This window comes from Lagenorhynchus albirostris, chromosome 10, assembly GCF_949774975.1.
Source record: "Lagenorhynchus albirostris chromosome 10, mLagAlb1.1, whole genome shotgun sequence".
Lineage (NCBI taxonomy): Eukaryota > Metazoa > Chordata > Mammalia > Artiodactyla > Delphinidae > Lagenorhynchus > Lagenorhynchus albirostris.
In genome coordinates this window covers 74,216,006-74,236,805 of record NC_083104.1, presented here as the reverse complement: position 1 = coordinate 74,236,805, position 20,800 = coordinate 74,216,006, and the positions used below count along the sequence as shown (strand labels likewise).

Sequence of the window (20,800 nt, the reverse complement as noted above, 5' to 3'; positions counted from 1 at the left end):
TCTAAAGAAAGCCTTCTTTCTCCAAAAGGTGAGGAAGAAGTGATAGTAAATTCTATTTGATTTTTTGTTGTTGTTTTTCCCATCACATTTTCATTCATGCTTAAAGCTATCAAATATCAACAAGGTGAGGCCATCTTTGTATTTTCCCTCCAAGAATATGTGATGGCCAGAAGCATCTCTGTTGTGGTCTCCCTCAAACCACAGCAGCATTTTTTTTTTTTTGCATCCTTTATATTGACATGGTCTCAAATGAGAAGATGAAAATAAAAACTTCATTCAGTCAGCCAGGTATTTCTCAATATCTAGATATTTCTTCCTTCATAGGCAAAACCCAAATGTATTTCTTTCTTCACCCAGATGTTTTGCTGTCACTGAGGCAATGGGACAGCACTGGCCCCGAGTACAGGCAGAGTTGCTATTTGTTACTGAGGAATGATGTAAAGGGCCCTGGTAGGCTCTCTCTTCAGAGATTACTCCTTCTAGAGCCAATCCTGGTTACTGAGAGCACCAAAGATTATGGCTAAAATCAACCCGTTAATAGCAGAGTACAAATATGTTATCAAATAGCTGGAAGCTAGGGCTTCCCTGGTGGCGCAGTGGTTGAGAGTCCGCCTGCCGATGCAGGGGACGCAGGTTCGTGCCCCGGTCCGGGAAGATCCCACATGCCGCGGAGCGGCTGGGCCCGTGAGCCATGGCCGCTGAGCCTGCGCGTCCGGAGCCTGTGCTCCGCAACGGGAGAGGCCACCACAGTGAGAGGCCCCCGTACCGCAAAACAAACAAACAAAAAACAAGGTACGTTTTTCATGGTACGCCCAGGAGTCGTTTGGACAGCCTGCTGGCAGAGGCCTGTGTGCCTTGGATGGGGCTAAGACACAATGTCTTTATCTGTTCAGTGGGGATGAATAATAACTCTCATCTCAATAACATCGTTGTGTATTTAAATGATCAGCGGCGTAAACACCCCTGGTCCACTTCAGAACATCAGTGAGTGTATTTCGTGCCGGTGTTGGGGAACAGGTTTCGAGCAGGGAAAGGAACACAGCAGGGTCCAGGGTGCCCGCTCTGGGGTAGGCTCCCAGTGACCACCATCTCCTTCTCCACGGGAGAGGTGAACAGACCCCCATCCGGGCTGCGGACCGTGATCAGAGGTGGACCCCTGGTTCTTACCTGTCTGCAAGTTCACGTGCCAGAGAAAAATAACACACGAGAAACTGAAAACATAGCAACCTGGGCCCACAGGGCTGCTCCTGTCCTTTCAAAGGCCACCTGTGACATCGCTCAGCTCCAAGTGAATTTTGAGCCCCCGGGGTCTGCGTGGCTCTTTGCTGCTTGATATCCCGCTGCACAAAGCATGCCAGCAAACCGGGGCTGGGCCCTGCTTGCAAGAGCTCGTTGGAGGCTGAGTCTTGGCTCCCCGGTCCCCATTCAGCCTCCATGCCCGGGTAAGAGTATATTATTTTCTTAGCTCAAATTGCCGTTTCCAAGTCATTATTTCTCTACGAAGAGAAAACAATATTGGGTCTTATGTAATATCAACCTCAGTGAATCTGGAAGTGATCATGGAATGGGTGGATTTTTTTTTTCCTCCTTAAAAAAGAGAAAAATAAATTTGAGATTGTTTGCATATGGCTGAGAATATTTACGAACTCTTCCCCTTGTTTCCTCATCACATATTTCACCCAGTGTGTTTGTGTGTGGTACGGAATAAATCTTTACGGGAAGGGTGGGGTGGAGAGGGGAAGAAAGCAGTTCAAGGACTGGGGATCCATCCAGTGCCTGGGACGTTAGTGGTCCCGGGTCTCAGGGTCCCCTGGCCTCAGGCTTGCTTGCTGCTCTCTGAGGTTCCCCCCCCCTCCCCGCCCGACGCCGTCCTGCTACTCAGAGGAAGTCTTTTGGAGGGAGGGTTTCAAATGCCAACACAGAAGGAATTAACATCTTCTTGTCGCTCTGGTTTCTTTCACATCCCCTTCACTCTCACCAGAGCAGAAAGTTTAACAGCAACGGTTTCATGACCTGGGTACCATTAGCCAAAAGAGATCATTAAATTCTATGGATGCCAGATTGAGCGGGGGTCAGAAGAAGGAATGAGTTGGCAGGTAGGGGGGAAAGAAGCAGCAGAGAATGTATTGGCGCTGGTCTTTGTCATTCAACAACACAGCAGTGTGTTAGCACACAGGAACTCCTATCTCCCTCTGGCCCTGCCTCTCAGCACGGCTTGTCACCGAGAAGGATCCCGAGGGAGGGTAAGGGACAGGGCTGTGGCTGGACATTCAGTCAGTAAGAGAAGCCAAGCTGCAGGCCATTGAATTTCCCCTTCTAGGGACTGGGCTTCAGAATCGGAGCTTAGAATCTCTCGTGCTCTGCCGTACCTCGGATTTTTTGAGGAATATACTACCAAGAGTGTGGGGTGAGGGACAGAGCAGGGGTGACTGCCATGTTTGGTAACACAATGGCAGTAAGTGTCATTAACTGATGTCCTAATAGGAGCCAGGCACTGCGTGACGCACTTTCCCCGCATTGGCTGAGTTATGACGCACTTTCCCCGCATTGGCTGAGTTAATCCTCCCGATGGCCTTATGAGAGTTAGGGATTTTTAATCCTGCAGTTGAGATGAGAAAAGCGATGCTCAGAGAGGTTGAGGAACTTGCCCACCGTCACACTTCGTAAATGCCAGGATCAGGGTCATTTCCAGGATTTGTGGAGTCGGAAGCCAATACAATAAATAGGGAATTTGAAAAGTCAAGTTCAAGGCCTAGGAGGGTAAGCCTCAGCAGCATCACAGTAAATTCACCCTGGGAGGGGTCAAAAATTAAACACAGGGTTAGCTCTGTCACATGGGCCCTTCCCTGCTGCCTCGTCTCCTCTTTTCTCTACCGTGATTATCGCCAACTCTGGCCTTCACGTTCCTGATCAAAAATGCACAAACACGAGTGATGCAACTGACACTCGGAAGATGTCCTCAGAACATCGTGACTTGATATGTTACGTGGCGTGTCGTCGTTGTAACATAAGGCAATGACCCTGCCCATTGCCAAACTTTACCCTTCCACCTTAAGAGACGGCTGGAGAGAGAGTTGAAATTTCTCCAGAACTATCCTCCCAAAGAGCTTCAGTTGCTGTTCTAGGCCTCTCTTACCAAGTTTCACGTTTCCAAGACTGGGCACTCGGGCAGGGACCTGCTCAGGTGTCTGGGGGCATTTGGAGTTAGAACCTGCAATGTCTCGTATCCCATCAATGTCTCTTTCCCTCGGGTGATATCAGCTCATCACATTTCAGCAGGCATTCTATCCGATTTTTCCTTTCTCCATTAGAATCAAGATTTTGTCATCATCTCCATAACTGAAAGGGGTAGCGGAATTTGTGGAAGCAAAGAGACCCAGTATAAATCACAGCTGCTTCAGTGGGGGTGAGCTGGGGTGCTAAGAAGTATTGTTGGCGCCCTCTGCTGGTGCGCTTGCATAGGCTTGCCGTCCCATCCCAGTCTAGACAATTACTAAGGGGAATACAAGCATTTTTCCCAGCCCCGCTCACTCTGTTCTCCCAAACTGGAAACACAAAGCAGATGATGAAGTCCAAGTTCAAATGCCAGGGAGAAGGAAGTGTTGAGAAACCACATCCAACCTCCAGCCTGTTTTCACATGTTCCAGTAAGCGTTCAGTTGATGTATCTTGGGCTGGTGTCGTTTCATTGTCTCAGACAAAGTCTTTCTATGAAAAGACAAACACGGGTTATGCGAGGAGGAGCTAACAGAAGTCACATTTGGGGAAAATCTGAGCGAGAGCACAGTCCTCTGGGCTCTTCCTCCAGAGGCAGCTCCCTCCTTTTAGCTGCTGAAATTAACATCCAGCCTGATTCCCACTGTCTCGGTGTCAATCTCTAAACTAGAGTCTGGAAAAAACAGTCATTGGAGGGTGGGCTGATGACAGGTGCATTGGCCAATGACCTGGCTAGCCATCTCCTCCAGCGCTCCGGTGGACAGGTTCTAGGTTAGGGTTCTCTGACTGGAGTGGTCGGTGAGATTTCGGGTGGAATGACTCTGAGTGATAGTGATTTTCTATAGCTGCTCTTTCGAGTATTTTGTTCTGTTCTTATACGTAAGTGAATTATTTGCTAGATAGTCACTGGGGCAAGACAGGAAAAATCTTCTGCCGCATTGTCTTCCCTCGGATTTTCACCCTTTGAGCTGTATCCGCGACAGGTTTCCATGCAGGCAGGGTTGCACATTTCTGGTGGAGCCTGCTGCCCGGTGCGTTGGCCATTCCATTTTGGACCGTTCTGATTTTTAGAACAACCCCTCTAGATTAAATTCAAGGATGCCTCCTTGATACCCGCTGGTTCCCTGGGGGCAGCCCCGGACATGGGTGCTCACTGTCGTATGTCATGTCTTCCTGGAAGCCTTCACACCTCTCCTCCTGAGGTTGGGTTAGCCATAGCTAAGGCTGCCCCCAAATCTGGTGCCTATCTCTGTCCTAGGACCTCTCTGCAGTTGTTGTTTACTTATTTAATAGTTCTTTCTTTCTACAAACTTATTATGCGGGTTGATTGCGGAATATCGGCAAGATTTAGATGAGCAAAAGAAGAAAGTGAAAACTGACAATTATTATTGCATCTGTTGGAGAGGAACTGTACAAGCTTTGACAGATATCCTGATGGTTGTATTTCTGTATTTATATGATCTTTTCCAAAAAAAAAGGATGAGCAAATGTTTATTGTTTGGTTAAGGTTTGCTTTTTCAGGCTGTTTAATACTCTTCTATGGCATCGTGTACGTGGCTGTCAGGTACTCTGTAGTATGGGGGGAACCAGTATCATGAGGCGGACAGGATTCTGGATAAGCTCCTTTGCTCTGAAGACCCCGTGGCTGTCTCCAGCGGCAGGAAGGTTGACTAAAGACACTTCTTTTGCTGTCCCACGCCAGCCCTTGAGCGAGGCCTGACCAAGGCACTGAAGAAACTGGATGACTACCTGAGCACCCCTCTGCCGGAGGAGATCGACTCCAGCACTTGCGGGGACGATGACAAGGGCTCCCGGCGCAAGTTCCTGGATGGAGACGAGCTGACCCTGGCCGACTGCAACCTGCTGCCCAAGCTCCACGTGGTCAAGGTAAAAACGCTTAATCTATCTGCAGATGCTCCCCAGGTCCAGCTCCATCAAAGGCCCGGGTCACCTGTGGAGGTGAGGCGAGGGCAGTGCCGCCTGCTGACGGAGAGTCAGAGCTCGGAAGTCACGCGAACCAGGACCCCAAGTCAGCCTCCGCGGCATGCTGGCTGTATAGCCTCTCTGAGCTCCAGGTTACACCTGTAACATAGGCATGTATTGTTTAACTAGGGCTGTTGGGAGACTAACTGTGGCCTGAACGTTCCTGCCATATTGTAAGGGCTCGATAGATAATAGTTGCTATTATTGTCCTGTTATATATAGTCCTGTCACTCCACAGGCCTCTTCCTTACCTCTTCCTCATAGGTTTTCACTGGCCACACCTCCACCCCGACATCTCTATTAAGCGTGCCCTCATATGCATGTTTTCTTTGTGGGCAGATGCACCTTCTGATTCCCTGTAGCCACTCTCTGGGGCAGGCAGCCATCTTCCTCATCTACCAGTTGAAGAGCTGGATTTTCTTGCTACTGCTGCACTTACTGATCACAGTTAACCTGCAGTGTAATCCTTTCCTATACCAGCCTTAGGATCTGAGAATTGGAAAGAAGGGGGAAATTCTGAGGTCACCCTAATCTCCCACCCCAAAGTGGACCCCTTCCTGTGTGTCTGTGACAGGCTTCTGTGCAGCTGTGACTGCACGTTTCTGATGATGAAGAGCCCTCTGCCTACTGAGCCAGCCCTACTATTTTGGACGGTTCCAGTTATTAAACCATCCTTCTTTATATGGAGCCCAAACGTGCCTCCCTGCTCCCTTGGTTCTCTGGAGCAACACGAAACAGGGCTGCTCTCTTCGTCTCATTTGAAGACAGCAGTTGTGTCTCCCACATTTCTCTACACTAATACTTCTTCTCACATCCTTTTTTTTCATTTTTATTTTTTTAACCATTTTATTTGTTTGTTTTAAAATCATCTTTCTTGGAGTATAGTTGATTTACAATGTTGTGTTAGTTCCGGATGTTCAGCAAAGTGATCCAGTTATATATATATATTCTTTTTCAGATTCTTTTCCATTATGGGTTATTATGAGATATGGAGTATAGTTCCCTGTGCTATACTGTTGTTGTCTATCTATGTTATATATAGTAGTGTGTATATGTTAATCCCAAACTCCTAATTTATCTCCACCCCTCGCCCCCCAACTATCCCCATTGGTAACCATAGTTTGTTTTCTATCACATCCTTTTCTGACTCTCACCAGACCAGAGAAAATTACAGTGTGATCGTAGAGCTAGACTGCTCTCTACGTTTATATGTGTTAATATCTTATTGTCTCAGACAAAAAGCTCTGTGAGGACAGGTCTTCTCCAAGCATGATGGTGGGTACATGGTGGCCCTTTAATAAATACTCATTGATTGACCATTTGATCACCTAGCTTGTGATCCCCAGTTTCTTTCCACCTGTCACTAAGGAGAACCAGATTCAATCATTTATCAGCTGGATATCTGCCTACTGGTTTTCAGCTGATGTCCTGAGCTGGAAATCAGAGCCCTCCAATCAGAACACACGCCAGCTTGAGTTGAAACGTTAGCTGTGCACACACCGGTGCTCCTGCGGGACACGTCAGGGCTGGAGGCTGGTACAGAATCATGCTTGCCAGGGCTGATGGGCAGAGCAGATTCAGTCTATTAATAAGAAGACACTTTGGGTTTGGGCCAAGCCCATGGTCACTGGTAGGTCCAGCCAAGCTATGTCTTTGAAGTTATTCATTACTGCACGCCCTCCCCACCTCCAAAACATCTTTTGTTCTCATTTCCTGAGGAAAAAGTGGCACCATTAGGCGTGATATGATTCTATCAGTCACACTGTCAGAATGAGGTAATGGAAAGAACCCTGTTCTAGAAGTCCGGAGACCCAAGTTCTGGTCCCGTGGGTGCAGCAGGAGTTGGGCCAGGCCTTTTACTCTTTGGGGGAATCATTTCTCTCATGCCCAAAAGAAGAGATGTGGATTACATTCCTCCTCGCCTCTTCCCCTCACTTCCGTCCCTCCTCCTGTCACTCACGCGTGGGTTGACCACCCACTCAAGAACCACGTGTCTGATCAGGTGAACAAATGGATCTTCCAGGCCTCAAGCTTCATCCTCTGGTTTCTCCAGTTCCTTCCAGCCCTGGACGACTAAGTTACACTCCTGTCCTGGGATGAAGTTCAGTGTGTCATTTACTTGGAGGAGCTGGGGATCAGAGGGAAGATGGCCCGCGAGGGGACAAAGGCTGGGCCTCACCTCCCGTCTTCTTGGATTTCTGCTGACCCAGCTTATCAGATCCCAGAGCCCTGGCAAACCTCTGAAGTGTGGAAAGCGCGAAGGGGCAGCCAAGTCAGACCTCCATTTTGGCTTCAGACGCCAAGACTTAATCTGGGCTGGGGGAGCTAACTGTTTTCATATGAAAGCAAATTCAGAACATGAGCATGGACGTTCCTGCGGACGTCAGAGCTTCTGCCGTGCGCGTCCTCTCCCTCTCTCTCTCATTGGCTCTCCTTCGGTATGTCTGCATCCTTGGAGGCTGAGTTGCTCTGGCCCCGCTGCTCACGGACAGCCTGGTTTGAACTTTCGTTGCCTGGCTGCCTTCTATTCTCATCTCCCCACACAAGCCAACATGTGAGGAAAGAACCAGCTCTGGCCAAGGTCATGGTCCCTCCGGGCAGGGAGGGACACACGGGACTCCTGTGGCTGCCCCTGGGACCCTCGGCCCCTGGACCCTCACGTGGCACAGGGACCTGTTCAGCTGCTGAAGCAAACAGGAAGGGAGCTATATATATAAATACAAATATATATTCGTAAGGTGCATCTCTGCCGTTTTCAAGCTCACATTATATATATATGCTTTAAAAACTTGAAAATGCATTCCAGCACGTAGAGACTTGAGGCTGCCCCACGGATCAGTTTATAATTTTGAAAAATATTTTTTTTTGAAAAATATTTTTTGATCGATGCCTTGACCTCATTGTGGGCTTTTTCTTTCTGTTTTTTCCCATTTTTTAAATTGAAGTATAGTTCATGTACAATGTAAGTTACAGGTGTACAACATAGTGATTCATGATTTTTAAAGGTTATACTCCACTTACAGTTAACTATAAAATACTGGCTGTATTCCCCATATTGTACATCTTTGTAGCTTATTTTATACGTAGTATTTTGTGCCTCTTGATCTCCTAGCCTCTATTTTGCTCCTTCCCTCTGGTAACCACTAGTCTGTTCTCTGTATCTATGAATCTGTTTCTGTTAGATTCACTAGTTTGTTCCCTTTCTTAGATTCCACATATAAATGATAACACACATGATTTGTGTCTCTCTGTATGACTTCTTCCATTTAGCATAATGCCCTCCAAGGCCATCCAGGTTGCTGCAAATAGCATTATTTCATTCTTTTTTTTTAATTATTATTATTTTTTTATTTCATTCTTTTTTAAGGCTGAGTAATATTCCATTGTATATAGACCACATCTTCTTTATCCATTCATCTGTTGATGGGCACTTGGGTTGCTTCCATGTCTTGGCTCTTGTAAATAGTGCTGCTATGAACACTGGGGTGCATGTATCTTTTTGAAATACTGTTCTCGTTATTTTAGGGTATAAACAGGAGTGGAATTACCAGATCATACGGTGGTTCTAGTTCTAGATTTTTTGCGAAAACGTCATACTGTTTTCCACAGGGGCTGCATCGCTTTGCATCGTATGGGCCCTTTTCATTCACTCTGGCAATTTCCAGCTGCGTCCCTTGGTGGAACCTCCAGCCCTGCATGGATTTTCTCATTACCCAAGACAGCCTTTCCTGTAGGTTCGCGAGCAAACCCAAGGAGCCGCCGTCTTGCAGTGAGCAGAGGGTTCTGTCGAAGGACCCTGATTCCATCCCCTGCGTTATCGGCCACACCTATGCTAGACACACATTGCCAGGTGGCTTCTGTAGTGACCACCCCAAACCAGTTATTTTAACCGAGATAATTTCATATGAAGAAGTACTAAGAACTAGGAAGCCAAAATGTCCCTTGAGGTTCCTCCTTCAGGGCAGCAGGGCAGAGGGAAGAGGTTGGGATGATCCAAACTTGAGCTATACAATAGCCAAGACATGGAAACAACCTAAAATGTCCATTGACAGATGAATGGATAAAGAAGATGTAATATATATATATGTGTGTATACGTATATGTACATATGTATATGCAATGGGATACTACTCAGCCATAAAAAAGAATGAAACAATGCCATTTGCAGCAATATAGATGGACCTAGAGATTATCATACTGAGTGAAGCAAGTCAGAAAGAGAAAGACGAATACCATATGATATCCCTTATATGTGGAATCTAAAATATGACCCAAATGAACTTATCTACGAAACAGAGTCACAGACAGAGAGAACAGACGTGTGGTTGCCAAGGGCAGGGGTGGGGGCGGGACGGACTGGGAGTTAGGGATGAGCAAATGCAAACTAGTGTACATAGACTGGATAAGCAACAAGGTCCTACTGTACAGCACAGGGAACTCTATTCAATATCCTGGGATAAACCATAATGGAAAATAATATGAAAAAGAATGTGTAATATATATGTATAACTGAGTCACTTTGCTGTACAGCAGAAATGAACACGACATTGTAAGTCAACTACACTTCAACAAAATAAATTAAAGAACAAAAAACCCCTAGAACTCCATGAGGGATCCCACAGAGCTACACCTTGGACCTCCGAGGTGGGGTGCTGCTTAGCTGGGGCTGAGGACTGGGTTCAGAGAGGCCTGTGGGGCTGGGACCAAGCTCGGTGGTGGGCTCACTGTTGTGTGCTGGCCTCTCTGAGCTGGTGTGAGGACACGGGTCCTGTGAGCGTTTGCAGAATGGCAAACCGGATTCAGCTGCTGCTACTGGAGAAAAGGAGACTCTCATAGGAACAGGAAACCCACAGGAAGGGGCCAGTCCCTGCTCCCTCCTCCAGTCGCGCAGCCTCTCTCTAGCACCCCCTGTTGTCATAGCCTCGGGAGTTGCCGGCAAAGCAGAGGTAAGGCTTGCAGTCCCAGTCCCAGCATCACCAAGAAGCCGGTACAGCTACACCGGTAGGTCTGGAGATAAAGCAACAGTAGCTGAATAATTGGCACAGGAGGGATTCTGAGTAGAGCTATTCCTTTATCATTTACATAAGGCTGAGTGGCAAAGTGGAAAGAATTGGATTAGACAGCAGAGACTGTAATAAATATTAGTGATTAATAGAAAATTATAGATAACAGATACTGGTTGAATTATTTTCCTGTGTAATATTGTATAAACCACTAAATCTCTTGTGACTCCAGTTTGCTCATTGCAAAGGATCTGCAGGCTTTAAAGTTAAGTGATCATATACGTTTGACACTAGATGCACTCTGTCTGATGTTCGGATAACAAGATGGTAAAGATTAAATACAACTTTTTATTGAATCCCTCCCTGCTTGTTTAACCTCTCTCTGCCTTATTTTTCTCATCTGTAAAATGGGAATATAACACACTCTTCCTTGTAGTGTTATTTAGGGATTTCAGTAGCTTGCCAAGTGCTTAAGGCAGTGCCTGGTGCAGAGCAGAGGGAATAGATGTTTGCTATTGTTGTTACTCTTATCAACAGCATTGTTGAGGTTATCAGGGAGACAGAGATGAAGAAGCTGTGGTTCCTGTCCTCATACTGCTCACAAGCTAGGGAAGAGGGGCGGGGATATGAACTGACTGTGATTCGGAGTAGAATAGAGCTTAGGGCCGTAATGGAAGTTCAAAACCGATGCGGGAGATCGGAGCGGGGAAATGCATCCTCCCTGGAACGTGGTCGTGTCTATGCGACTGAGCTGTTCACACAATAGGTCATCGGTGTCCCTCACTCAGAACTGCTTTCTGGGGAACCCGGCACAGCACTGGCGCCCAGATGAAGATGAAAGCCCGGAGTGGCTGGTCTGGGGGGTTCCCTGTGTGGGAGGATCCCTGGGCCAGTGATCTGGTGACCTCTTTAAAAAGAAAGCAAGGAAAGGAGTCAGAAGTCAGTGGTGTAGGAGAGAGGCTACTCTTTGCTCTCTCCTCCCCAGTTCCCGAGGGGTAGAGGCAAGACTAGTCAATGTGCAGGCCCCAGTGCCCAGCGAAACTAAAAGGGTGCCCGTTAAAAAAGTCGTCAGTTTCCAGATGTTGACAGCAGAGTGTTAAACCAAGAGCAGGGCCCTTCCGAGTGTGAGACCCCCGTGACTCACAGGTCTCACGTCTTTGAAGCCCTCCCTGGCTAGAGAGACCTTATTAAAGAGACCACGCAGCCCCTACCTAGGAAGGAATGCATGCAGTGGGCAAAAGGTGGGTCTCAGTGAATTCTGACAACAGGTCATCTTTATTGAGCACTTAGTATGAGCCAGCCCTCCCCACCCCCAATCATTTTATGTGTATTAACTGATTTATTACTCCAAGGTAGCTCGTCTTATTACCTCCATTTTAGAGGAAAAGAATTTGGGGCTCAGAGAAGTTAAGTAACTAGTCCAAGGTCACACACCTGTCAAGTAGTGTGGTCAGGATTGCAGATCCAGTCAGCTGGGATCCAGAGCCCACGCTTTTAACCACTATGCTACTGTGTCTCTCAACACAAACACCACTTCCCCAGAACGCCCAAGTCCACAGCCCCGAGTGTGGTAAGCTAAGGAGAGAACAGAAATCACTGTCTGTTCACTCCCACATACCCTGAACCTCCATATACATTGCTATACCTAACTTACGTTTTATGCTTTGTATTCTCTTCTGTAAATAAGGATGCTTAGTAAAGCAAAGTGGATGGGGAAAAAAGAAAAAAAAAGGTTGTCTATAATTCAATCAAGCAGACGTAACCACTGGTAATAGATTGGTGTATATACTTCTAGTCATCCTACATATTTCTCCAAATGCCTTATGCTACACTTCAAACTTAACGGCCTCTCTTGAAGCGTTTTCCAAGTCACTGGGATTTCCCCCGCAGCATCATTTTTCATGGCTCTCCAGATATGTATGATAACGTATTTATCCATTCACGTGTTGCTGGACATTTGTGTTGGAGTCCTTTTTTTGCTATTCCAAATAGTCCTGCTATTAGCAGTCCTGCTATAGCAGTCCTGCTATAGCAGTCCTGCTATAGCAGTCCTATGTGTGTAGCTAAATCGTCTTGTACACCCGTGGTATTTCCTAAGGAAAAAAATCCCTGGAAGCAGAATTACTAAGTCAAAGGGCAAATTATATTTGCTTGAGAAAATACAATAAAATAAAAATAAATAAAATATAAAATAAAATAAAATAAATTGCATTTAAAAGGCAGCACTGCCACCTTGTATGACAAGCATCTTGCTGCCGGCCCCTTGGGATGCATGGAGGGTCTTCCCTCTGTGCACACACTCGGTCACACCACTAACACCTTCCCGGTGGTTTGTTTCATGCTTTAACACCGTCTCCATCCTGCCATCTCTGTTGTAGACTGTGGCCAAGAAATACCGCAACTACGATTTCCCGGCTGAGATGACGGGCTTGTGGCGGTACCTTAAGAACGCCTATGCCCGGGACGAGTTCACCAACACCTGCGCGGCCGACAGTGAGATTGAGTTGGCCTATGCGGACGTGGCCAAGCGCCTCAGCCGATCCTGAACTTGGCCGTCTTGCCCCATCACTGCTGCAGAAAGACTCACCATCTCCCCAAGGACTCTAGCTTCACGGACTCCTTTTCCACAGCACCTCCAGAGACTTCTGTTTTTATCAGGCCGCATCTTGCTGGCATCATTGGAACCCCAGCCTGCTGTCTTTGATGAAGGTCGGCACCACCCCCATCTGATCAGGCAGGAACCTGCAAGCAGAAATGAGAGAAACCGTCAAGCTCTCAGCCTTTCGGGCCTGGGCTGGGTTCAGTGTATCTGGGGTCAGTGCGGGAGAACGAACCCGTCTGTGGGATTGTCACTGGCCCCTTTTGCCAATATCAAAATATCTCCTAGGCTGTGTTAGACACGTGCAACACCCTGTCCTCGTCCACTCACCTCTTTGTCAGTAACTCCAAGGCCAAGGCCAAACGCCATCTTAGTTCTCATTAGAAAGAGATGCAGTGCTTTGTTAGGGGGACACAGAGAGTGAATGGAAAGAATGGAGCAGGTGTGCATTTGGGCATCCGGCAGACACACCTCCAGTCCCTCACCGCTTTCTGGCACTCCTGTCCCTTTGGGCACTGAAGGCCAGATTGGAAAACTATTTCAGACACAGTCTCAGTTTGCTGCAGTGCCAGGCGCTGTCTGATGCTATCAAGTACCTGGCTTGATGCTGATCTCCATTTTTATCTGTCCAGGCCTTGCCAGGAAGGGCAATTGGCATGTAATTCCAAGCTGGGGTGACTGGGAAGGGGAGGGGAGGGGAACAGTGTCAATGCCAAAAGGCCCAAGGGGTCTACCAGCCATGGGGTTTGCTTGCTTACGGGAGTGGTTTCATTGGAGATTACATGCCTGGGTTTGACTGTGTTTATCCACGAGGGAATTTTGGTCTCTGAGAAAGCGGATGGGAGTGGGGGGGTGGAGGGATGGGTGAGGATTAAAAAAAAGTTCTTTAGGGCTCAATGTTTCCCAGGAATCTTTTAGATAGGTCTTCTCTCTTATGATCTAAGTAAGTCTTGAACTGGTGATGTCATGTAACTACCCACCAAAATCCAAGAATTGGCCAAAAATGACTGTCCGGTCTCTTCAAGTTGTTCCTGGATGTGAGTCTGCTAAGCCGGGTGCTCTCTGAATCAACTGTAGCCTCTGATGGGTGACAGATACATTTAGGAGGTGGCTTGATCACGGAGCCTTAGGAATAAGGTCCATGGGCCTTTCTGATTGGGAAACCATGTGGTTTAAACTCGAACAGAAAATACATACACATCTGGGTCAATTTTCCTACCATCTGACTCAACTGCAAGATGAAAAAGAAGAAACTGTTTTTTAGCTAATATTTCGCTCTGTAGTCATTCTCCTTGAATTTCAGCTCCTTAAAAGCTCACCCTGCTTGAGCACGGGGACCTGTGCAGAGGAAACGAAGAAAAATGAGCTAGTCATCAGCTCCCTCTTCCCGTGAACACCCTGGGAGAAAGTCCACCCGCCACAGACCCTCACGTCCAACAATCCTTCCTTCTGTGTTGCCTGTTGGTGGAGAGAGAGGCTCCCAAGTGCCCGAAAGCCCCAGGACTTGGCTCACTGGTCAGTGAGGGCAGGACGGCACAGGGCCTTCCTGTAGAAACATCACCAGATTCTAACCCAAGCAATCCCCGGACCTACCTGCCTCCAGGGATCTCTGGAGATAAAAGGGGCCCCTGATCAGAGCCAATGAGAAGAAGCAGGAGGGTCTCCTTTAGCCCAGGGAGGAAGACGACGTTTCTCAGCAAGACATCCTATAAGCCTGAGACCTTTCAAAACGCAGAATGAATTGATGCATTTTCACCTCTAAGCGAACCTTTCCACAGACTCCCTGGTAATTTTGTCCCTGGAGATGTTTGAAAAGAACTGGTAAGGAGACAGTCCTTTTGACTGTAGGGAAAAGCCCCAAACTGGCCTCCTGGGAGGTGAAAGCTTGAATGATCCCACAGGCCTTTTACGTAGTGTGAAATCCCGTTATCCCAGAAATCCTTCCCTCAACGTCACAGCACAAGCGTGATGATCTAAGAGGCAGTTTACTTTCCTGAGACCCAGAGAGGCGCTTGTCTTAAAGCACATCTGAGGAGCATAGCGACAGAGAAAACAGGAGGAGCTCAAGTGGAGTAGCTCCCCCAGAGGAGTTTTTGCACCCCAAGACTCTGCTTTGATATTCAGAATTCAGCAACTGGTGAGTCTTTAAACCCAGCCTTTAAAAACAAACAAGCCAAACCAAATCCACATTGTTGGTTCTAGATGTTCTTTCTGTGGTTGACTTCGTTTTACATAAATAACAATATTAAGGCAAGGGGGTGAGGTTGGGACAGTAACCACGTAGAATAGGGAGAGGAGTGCTAGATGGACAGCACTTCCTGGTACTCAATCCAGGACTATCTTTTTCTTGCAACAGGAGATTATCATGGGATGCAACTGACTATTGATTTAAAGCTTTAATGTCTATGACCAGATTTATCAGAATATTTTTACATAATAATAATATTGCCTTATGATTATTTTTTTCCAAAGAGATTTTTCTCCAGATCTTTCAGCCTCCCCGGGTTTTGGCCATGACCTTGTCATGTACACAGCTTATCATCTCCCAGCAACAGTGTGGAGACGTCCTTAGGTGTCCCCAGAACCAACTCAGGGAGTATTGATGGTCTGCAGTTTGACCCTGAACTCCAGAGTGTTAAGATGGGAGGTGACCTTTGTCATTGGTCTGGAATGCATATCGATGCCTCAGAAAGCATTTCAATGACGCTGAAAGGGGATTTATTTGGGTTAAGATCCTGTTTTACTCTGGATTTAATTCTCTCCTTCGACTTTCACATCACTGTGGCTTTTTTGGTGGAGTAGCATAGTGGGGGAGAAACAAGAATCATACTCAGAACGACTGTGTTGAATTTACCCATCTTCTCAGTCCTGCCTGCCTCTCAGGTGGCCCCGAGAGGGTATGGGATAAGATTTTAATAGCTATAAAAGATGAGCTGGGTCAGTAAAGTCTGGATTGGTCCAGAGCATAGTTCCTTCTATCGCACACCTTCATCACCTGACAATTCAGAATCACAGGCATGAGTACGGCTGTCTTGTTTTGAACAAGGATACAGCTGCCTGGCACCAAGCTCATGAGTTGAAAAGTGAAACCCACGCTCCACTGGGTTATTGGACCGCAGCATCTCAAACCGGTTTCAGCTTCCTAGGAAATGGCACCGTCTTCAGCGTTCACTTCTCATGCTGGTGGGGCCATTGAGGAGTTTGATCTTTTCATTAGAAAGGGGCCATGGCAAGAGTGAGGTTTCCTGGGCTGAATTTTCTAGCACTGAATGAAATAACAGAAGCTCACAACACCTGTGCCCACTGGCCACTCTGCAGAAAGACAAGACCAAGCATCTTAGAATTGTTGCAAAATGCATCATGCCCAGAATGGACCCTGAAGATCTAAGAGTCTTAGAAATCAGCAAGGTCTGGACAAAGAGAATTAAAAGGGAGGCAGAGTCAGGAAAGTGCAGGTCTACCCAGCAAGTTTTCCATCAGGAGGAAGCAGGGAGAGTCTGTCTGAAATTAAGTTGGTCTAAGACATCCAGTAGGTACGTCTGTGGTTCCTGTTTCCACTGATCAGGAGCCAGGTCAACAGCAGAGGGAATCAAGATGCCGGTGTCTTCCTCCTTGGAAAGATGAAGCAGTAACTCATGGTTAAAACTAAGCTCGATGATTCACAAGGGATCACTTTCTTATCTTTTATGTAACATTAAAAAGAACCTAAAGCATTAGAGAAAGGAGTGTGCCTGTGAAGCATCCTGGTTCTGATGTTGGGACAGAAGTGATCACATCATTGGCTTTGGGGCCCTTCTAGCACACAAGGCCCATTAGCTTCTATCCACTGCTTTTGGCACTTAATCCAAACAACACGTGCCCTCCTATGAATGCATCTTCCTCTCCCTTTGTCGGTATTCTCCTCCCAGTTTACTTTCAGGATACTTTCATTTCGTAATTAGGTATGATCCAAAGTGTGCGTAATCTTACTTAATGTTACTCAAGGAAATGAATCCAATGCTACCCTCTGCAACTAAAACTAAAATTTAAAGTTGCCTCGTTGTAGGGTTTGGGCTAATCTGTGTTTCTCTAAAAGCAATCTGTTTTTTCGGCAAAATACAATTTTAAGGATACAGTTGTCTAAGGTATTTATGTATAATTAGAGATTTTGCAATACTGACTATGCATATATTTAAAATATAAAATACCCAGCTGATGTTTGAATTTGTCTATCTTTCCTGACCACCTGCCTATCCCATTTTATAAGCTGGAGAGCTAACTAATTTAGCAAAAGAAGCCTAGCTTTTATAAAAGATCAAACGTATCATTTTATAAAGACACTCCCAATGATGGTAACTTGATTTTCTCAGGACCTTTAACTGTGGTGATAAAATTGCAGGTCTTGCTTTCAAGCCTTAATAATGTAAAATGCCTTTTAATGAAGATGTTGCTGAGTGTCTTCCTCATGAACCTGAACCAGTCATAAATTTGTTTTCCAGTCTTGATTGATATTGACTGATTCAAATAAAGTTGGTTTATTTTCAAATATTACAAAGGCGATCATCAGACTTCTTACTGGAGGTGGGAATTTCCTATGCTGTTTGAAATGTGTACGAAATACCTCTTTTTTCCCAACTGTTATTTTATTTTCCCATTGTAAAAGAAAATATGTTCTTCTTAAAAATCAAAAGCAAATAAAAATTACACAGCAATAAAAAAGAATGAAATAGGGAATTCCCTGGTGGTACAGTGGTTAGGATTTGGTGCTCTCACTGCCGAGGCCCTGGGTTCAGTCCCCGGTTGGGGAGCTAAGATCCCGCAAGCCCCACGGTGCAGGCAAAAAAAAAGTAATAAAAGGAATGAAATGATGCCATTTGTAGCAACATGGATGGACCGAGAGATTATCCTACTGAGTGAAGTAAGCTAGACAAAGACAAATATCATATGATATCGCTTCTTGTGGAATCTGAAAAATAAAAGATACAAATGAACTTATTTACAAAACAGTAATAGACCCAGAGACATAGAAAACAAATTTATGATTACCAAAGGTGTAGGGGGGAAGGGGTAAATTAGGAGGATGGGATTAACGGATACACACTACTGTATATAAAATAGATAACCAACAAGGACCTACTGTATAGCACAGAGAACTATACTCAATATTTTGTAATAACCTATAAGGGCAAAGAATCTGGAACAGAATGAATATATATATATATATATATTTATATATATATATATATATATATATAGAACTGAAGCACTGTGCTGTACACCTGAAACTAACATGACATTGTAAATCAACTAGACTTCAATTAAAAAAAGAAAAGAAAAAAAAAAGGAGGAAGAAGAACAGAAGGAAAAGCAAAAAGCTTGTGACTCAGCCATCCAAAAACAGATTTTTACTTTAGCAAGGCTAAAAATTCTATCATGGTACATGGCCCAGGTGAAAAAAATATACTGATGTTCCTTCGTGGGTCTTATTTCAATTTCCTATGTGTATTGTACCTGGGGGTGGGCCAGCAGTGACAGTGTAGGTGCGATTTAACGAACACCTTAAAAGACTGGTCTATCTGCACCCAAAGCTCTCTCTTGGCCCTCGGTGGCCTCGCCCTATCAGCTTTCCTGGCCTGAAATTCCCACCCTTAGCATCATGTCACTGACTCTGGATTAAGGTCCCCAGAATCCTCAGTAAGAATTTACCTGTAGGGGCTTCCCTGGTGGCTCAGTGATTAAGAATCCGCCTGCCAATGCAGGGGACGTGGGTTCAAGCCCTGGTCTGGGAAGATCCCACATGCCGCGGAGCAACTAAGCCTGTGCGCCACAACTACTGAGCCTGCGCTCTAGAGCCCAATAGCCACAACTACTGACGCCTGCGTGCCTAGAGCCTGTGCTCCGCAACAAGAGAAACAACCGCAGTGAGAAGCCCTTGCACGACAATGAAGAGTAGCCCCTGCTTGCCGCAACTAGAGAAAGCCCACGCACAGCAACGAAGACCCAACACAGCCAAAAAATAAATTATTTAATTTATTAAAATAAAATTAAAAAGAAAGAATTTACCTGTAGTCAACGTTGCACCTGAGGAGGATCTCTGTGAGCATTCACACTGCTGAAAGGTGCAAAGGTCCTGGCAGTCCTCTGTGCTCTCCGTGCTCTGTCAGAACAGCTTCTCATTCCTTGGAAGAGATCAGACCCTTGACTCAGGGAATAAGTCCTGGTGGGAGAGGCAGCCGGCAGCTCAGAGCAGATACTATTGGTGGTCATCTCTCCATCCCGACCACCCCTATCTTCCTCTGGTGATCTCTGATGGGGTCGGAGTCCACTTCCCCATTCCTCCCTTCTCCCCACCTGCCCACTCTCTCCCCACCCTCCTGTGACTCAGGTGAGGATGGTTCCAACCCCAGGTTCAGGGGTGAATTATGAATGGTCTGAGCCTGTCCTCCTGGCTGTGGTTGGTTTCAGAGTGGACTCTTGACCAAGTTTCACCCAGTGTTGTGAGGGGAGGTTTGTTCAGGAACTGCTGAGAAAGATTTCCTCGTTTTTCAGAAAGTGACTCCCTAAGTCACTGCCTCTGGTGCTCCCTCGGAATGTGGGTGTGAGGTCTGGAAGCGCTGCCGCCCTCTGGAGACCATGAGGGCCAAGCCTCAGGCAAAGGCACTAATACACTGCAAAATGCAACAAGAGTGGAGAGAGCCTGGGTCCTCGATGGGACCCCGAGCTGCTGAAATGTCAAATCTTGAGACTGGTTCTACCTCTGCACTTCCTGTCCTGTGATACATCCTAGACTGTTTGAGGATGTTTATTGCTTCTTTGTTTATTATTATGAGTGGCCAAAACATCCTAAGTGGTATATTAGCCAAGTTTGTTGTTGCTGTTAATAGCCAGTTAGATCATCAGCTTGTTCACCCAGGAGGTGTTCTGTGTTTCTACTGTTTGCGTGTAGAGGGTCTGTTCTACAGGCTGACCAAGGGCTGGGAACATGGGTCTTCATCTCTCTGCGTTTTGTTTCCTTCCCTATGCTGTGACAAAACCAAGGGGCATGCGAGTGGCAATCCCTGTGCTTGGCATTGAGGAGAACTGCGCCTTGTTCCAGAGGAGCTTCCAAAAGGTGGACTTGGAGATGGGAGCATCTCATATACTCAAAGGTGTTGTGGGCCGTGTCTTTTTTACTCTTATGTCTAGTAGCTTAAGATCGCCGGAGTCCCCAGTAAGTTTTGCCTTGTGGGGAAAGGCATGGGGTGTCAGACTAGAGAGGTAGGAGGCTGAGGATTAAAAACAAGGAGATCAGGATTTTAATCGTAGGTCCATCACTTAGTTACTATGTGACTTGGCATAAAGTCCCTTTCTGAGTCTCAGTTTCCCGCAGGGGTTATTAAGGCCTCTTGCCTATGAGATGATGAAATCCCTGATGAAGAGTATTTATGAATAATAAAGGGTTATTTCAAGTAGAATGACATTTTGGCCAATTGGAATCTTCCATCTGTTGGAAGGTGTCACTGTAGTCTTTAATGGAAAGAGATGATCAACAGAAAACACATGGATACTAGGAATGTGTGTGTGTGTGTGTGTGTGTGTGTGTGTTGGGGGGGTGTCTTGTAAATTTCAGGCTATTTTGGAGTCAATTCATGTCCACATCAGCCTCCTATCTTTCTCATCTACCCTGAATGAAATCTACATCTAGATGCAATGAGAATGACTGTGGGCCCCACAATTAGGTTCACTGAGCTACAGTTACTTATGCAGAAAGTAAACCAGACTCAAGTTTTGGAAAGATTTTCAATATAAAGAAAGGACATTTTAAAAAATTTGAGTTTAACCCGTCTTTAACTAGAATATCTCAATGTCCCAAACCTTCAAACCAGTGAATTTGTATAGGACTTGGAGTCTAGACCACACAAGATGCATAGTACAAGTGTCATGATAGAGACCAGCATAGAATCAACACCTGATCCACCCGTGGCTTGGTTATATGCCATCTTGTAGCTACTTGGCATTGTTCCCTGTGTGTCAATCACTCC

The 20,800-nt window shown here is 46.1% G+C and overlaps 1 protein-coding gene across 4 annotated transcripts in view; it reads left to right on the top strand.

Moving 5' to 3' along the window:
- CLIC5 (chloride intracellular channel 5) overlaps positions 1-20,236 on the top strand; it is a 110,533-nt gene extending 90,297 nt beyond the window's left edge. The window contains exons 5-7 of one of the 4 annotated variants that reach the window (XM_060163039.1): positions 4,918-5,102; positions 8,808-8,967; positions 12,580-12,751. In XM_060163039.1, coding sequence (XP_060019022.1) covers positions 4,918-5,102; positions 8,808-8,967; positions 12,580-12,620 — 386 coding nt within the window. In that variant the 3' untranslated portion in view covers positions 12,621-12,751. Of the gene's footprint in view, positions 1-4,917; positions 5,103-8,723; positions 8,968-12,579; positions 17,335-19,817 lie in introns of those variants that run through there. The other 3 variants (XM_060163038.1, XM_060163041.1, XM_060163040.1) reach the window with 3 other exon arrangements.
- The last annotated feature ends 564 nt before the right edge of the window (positions 20,237-20,800 follow it).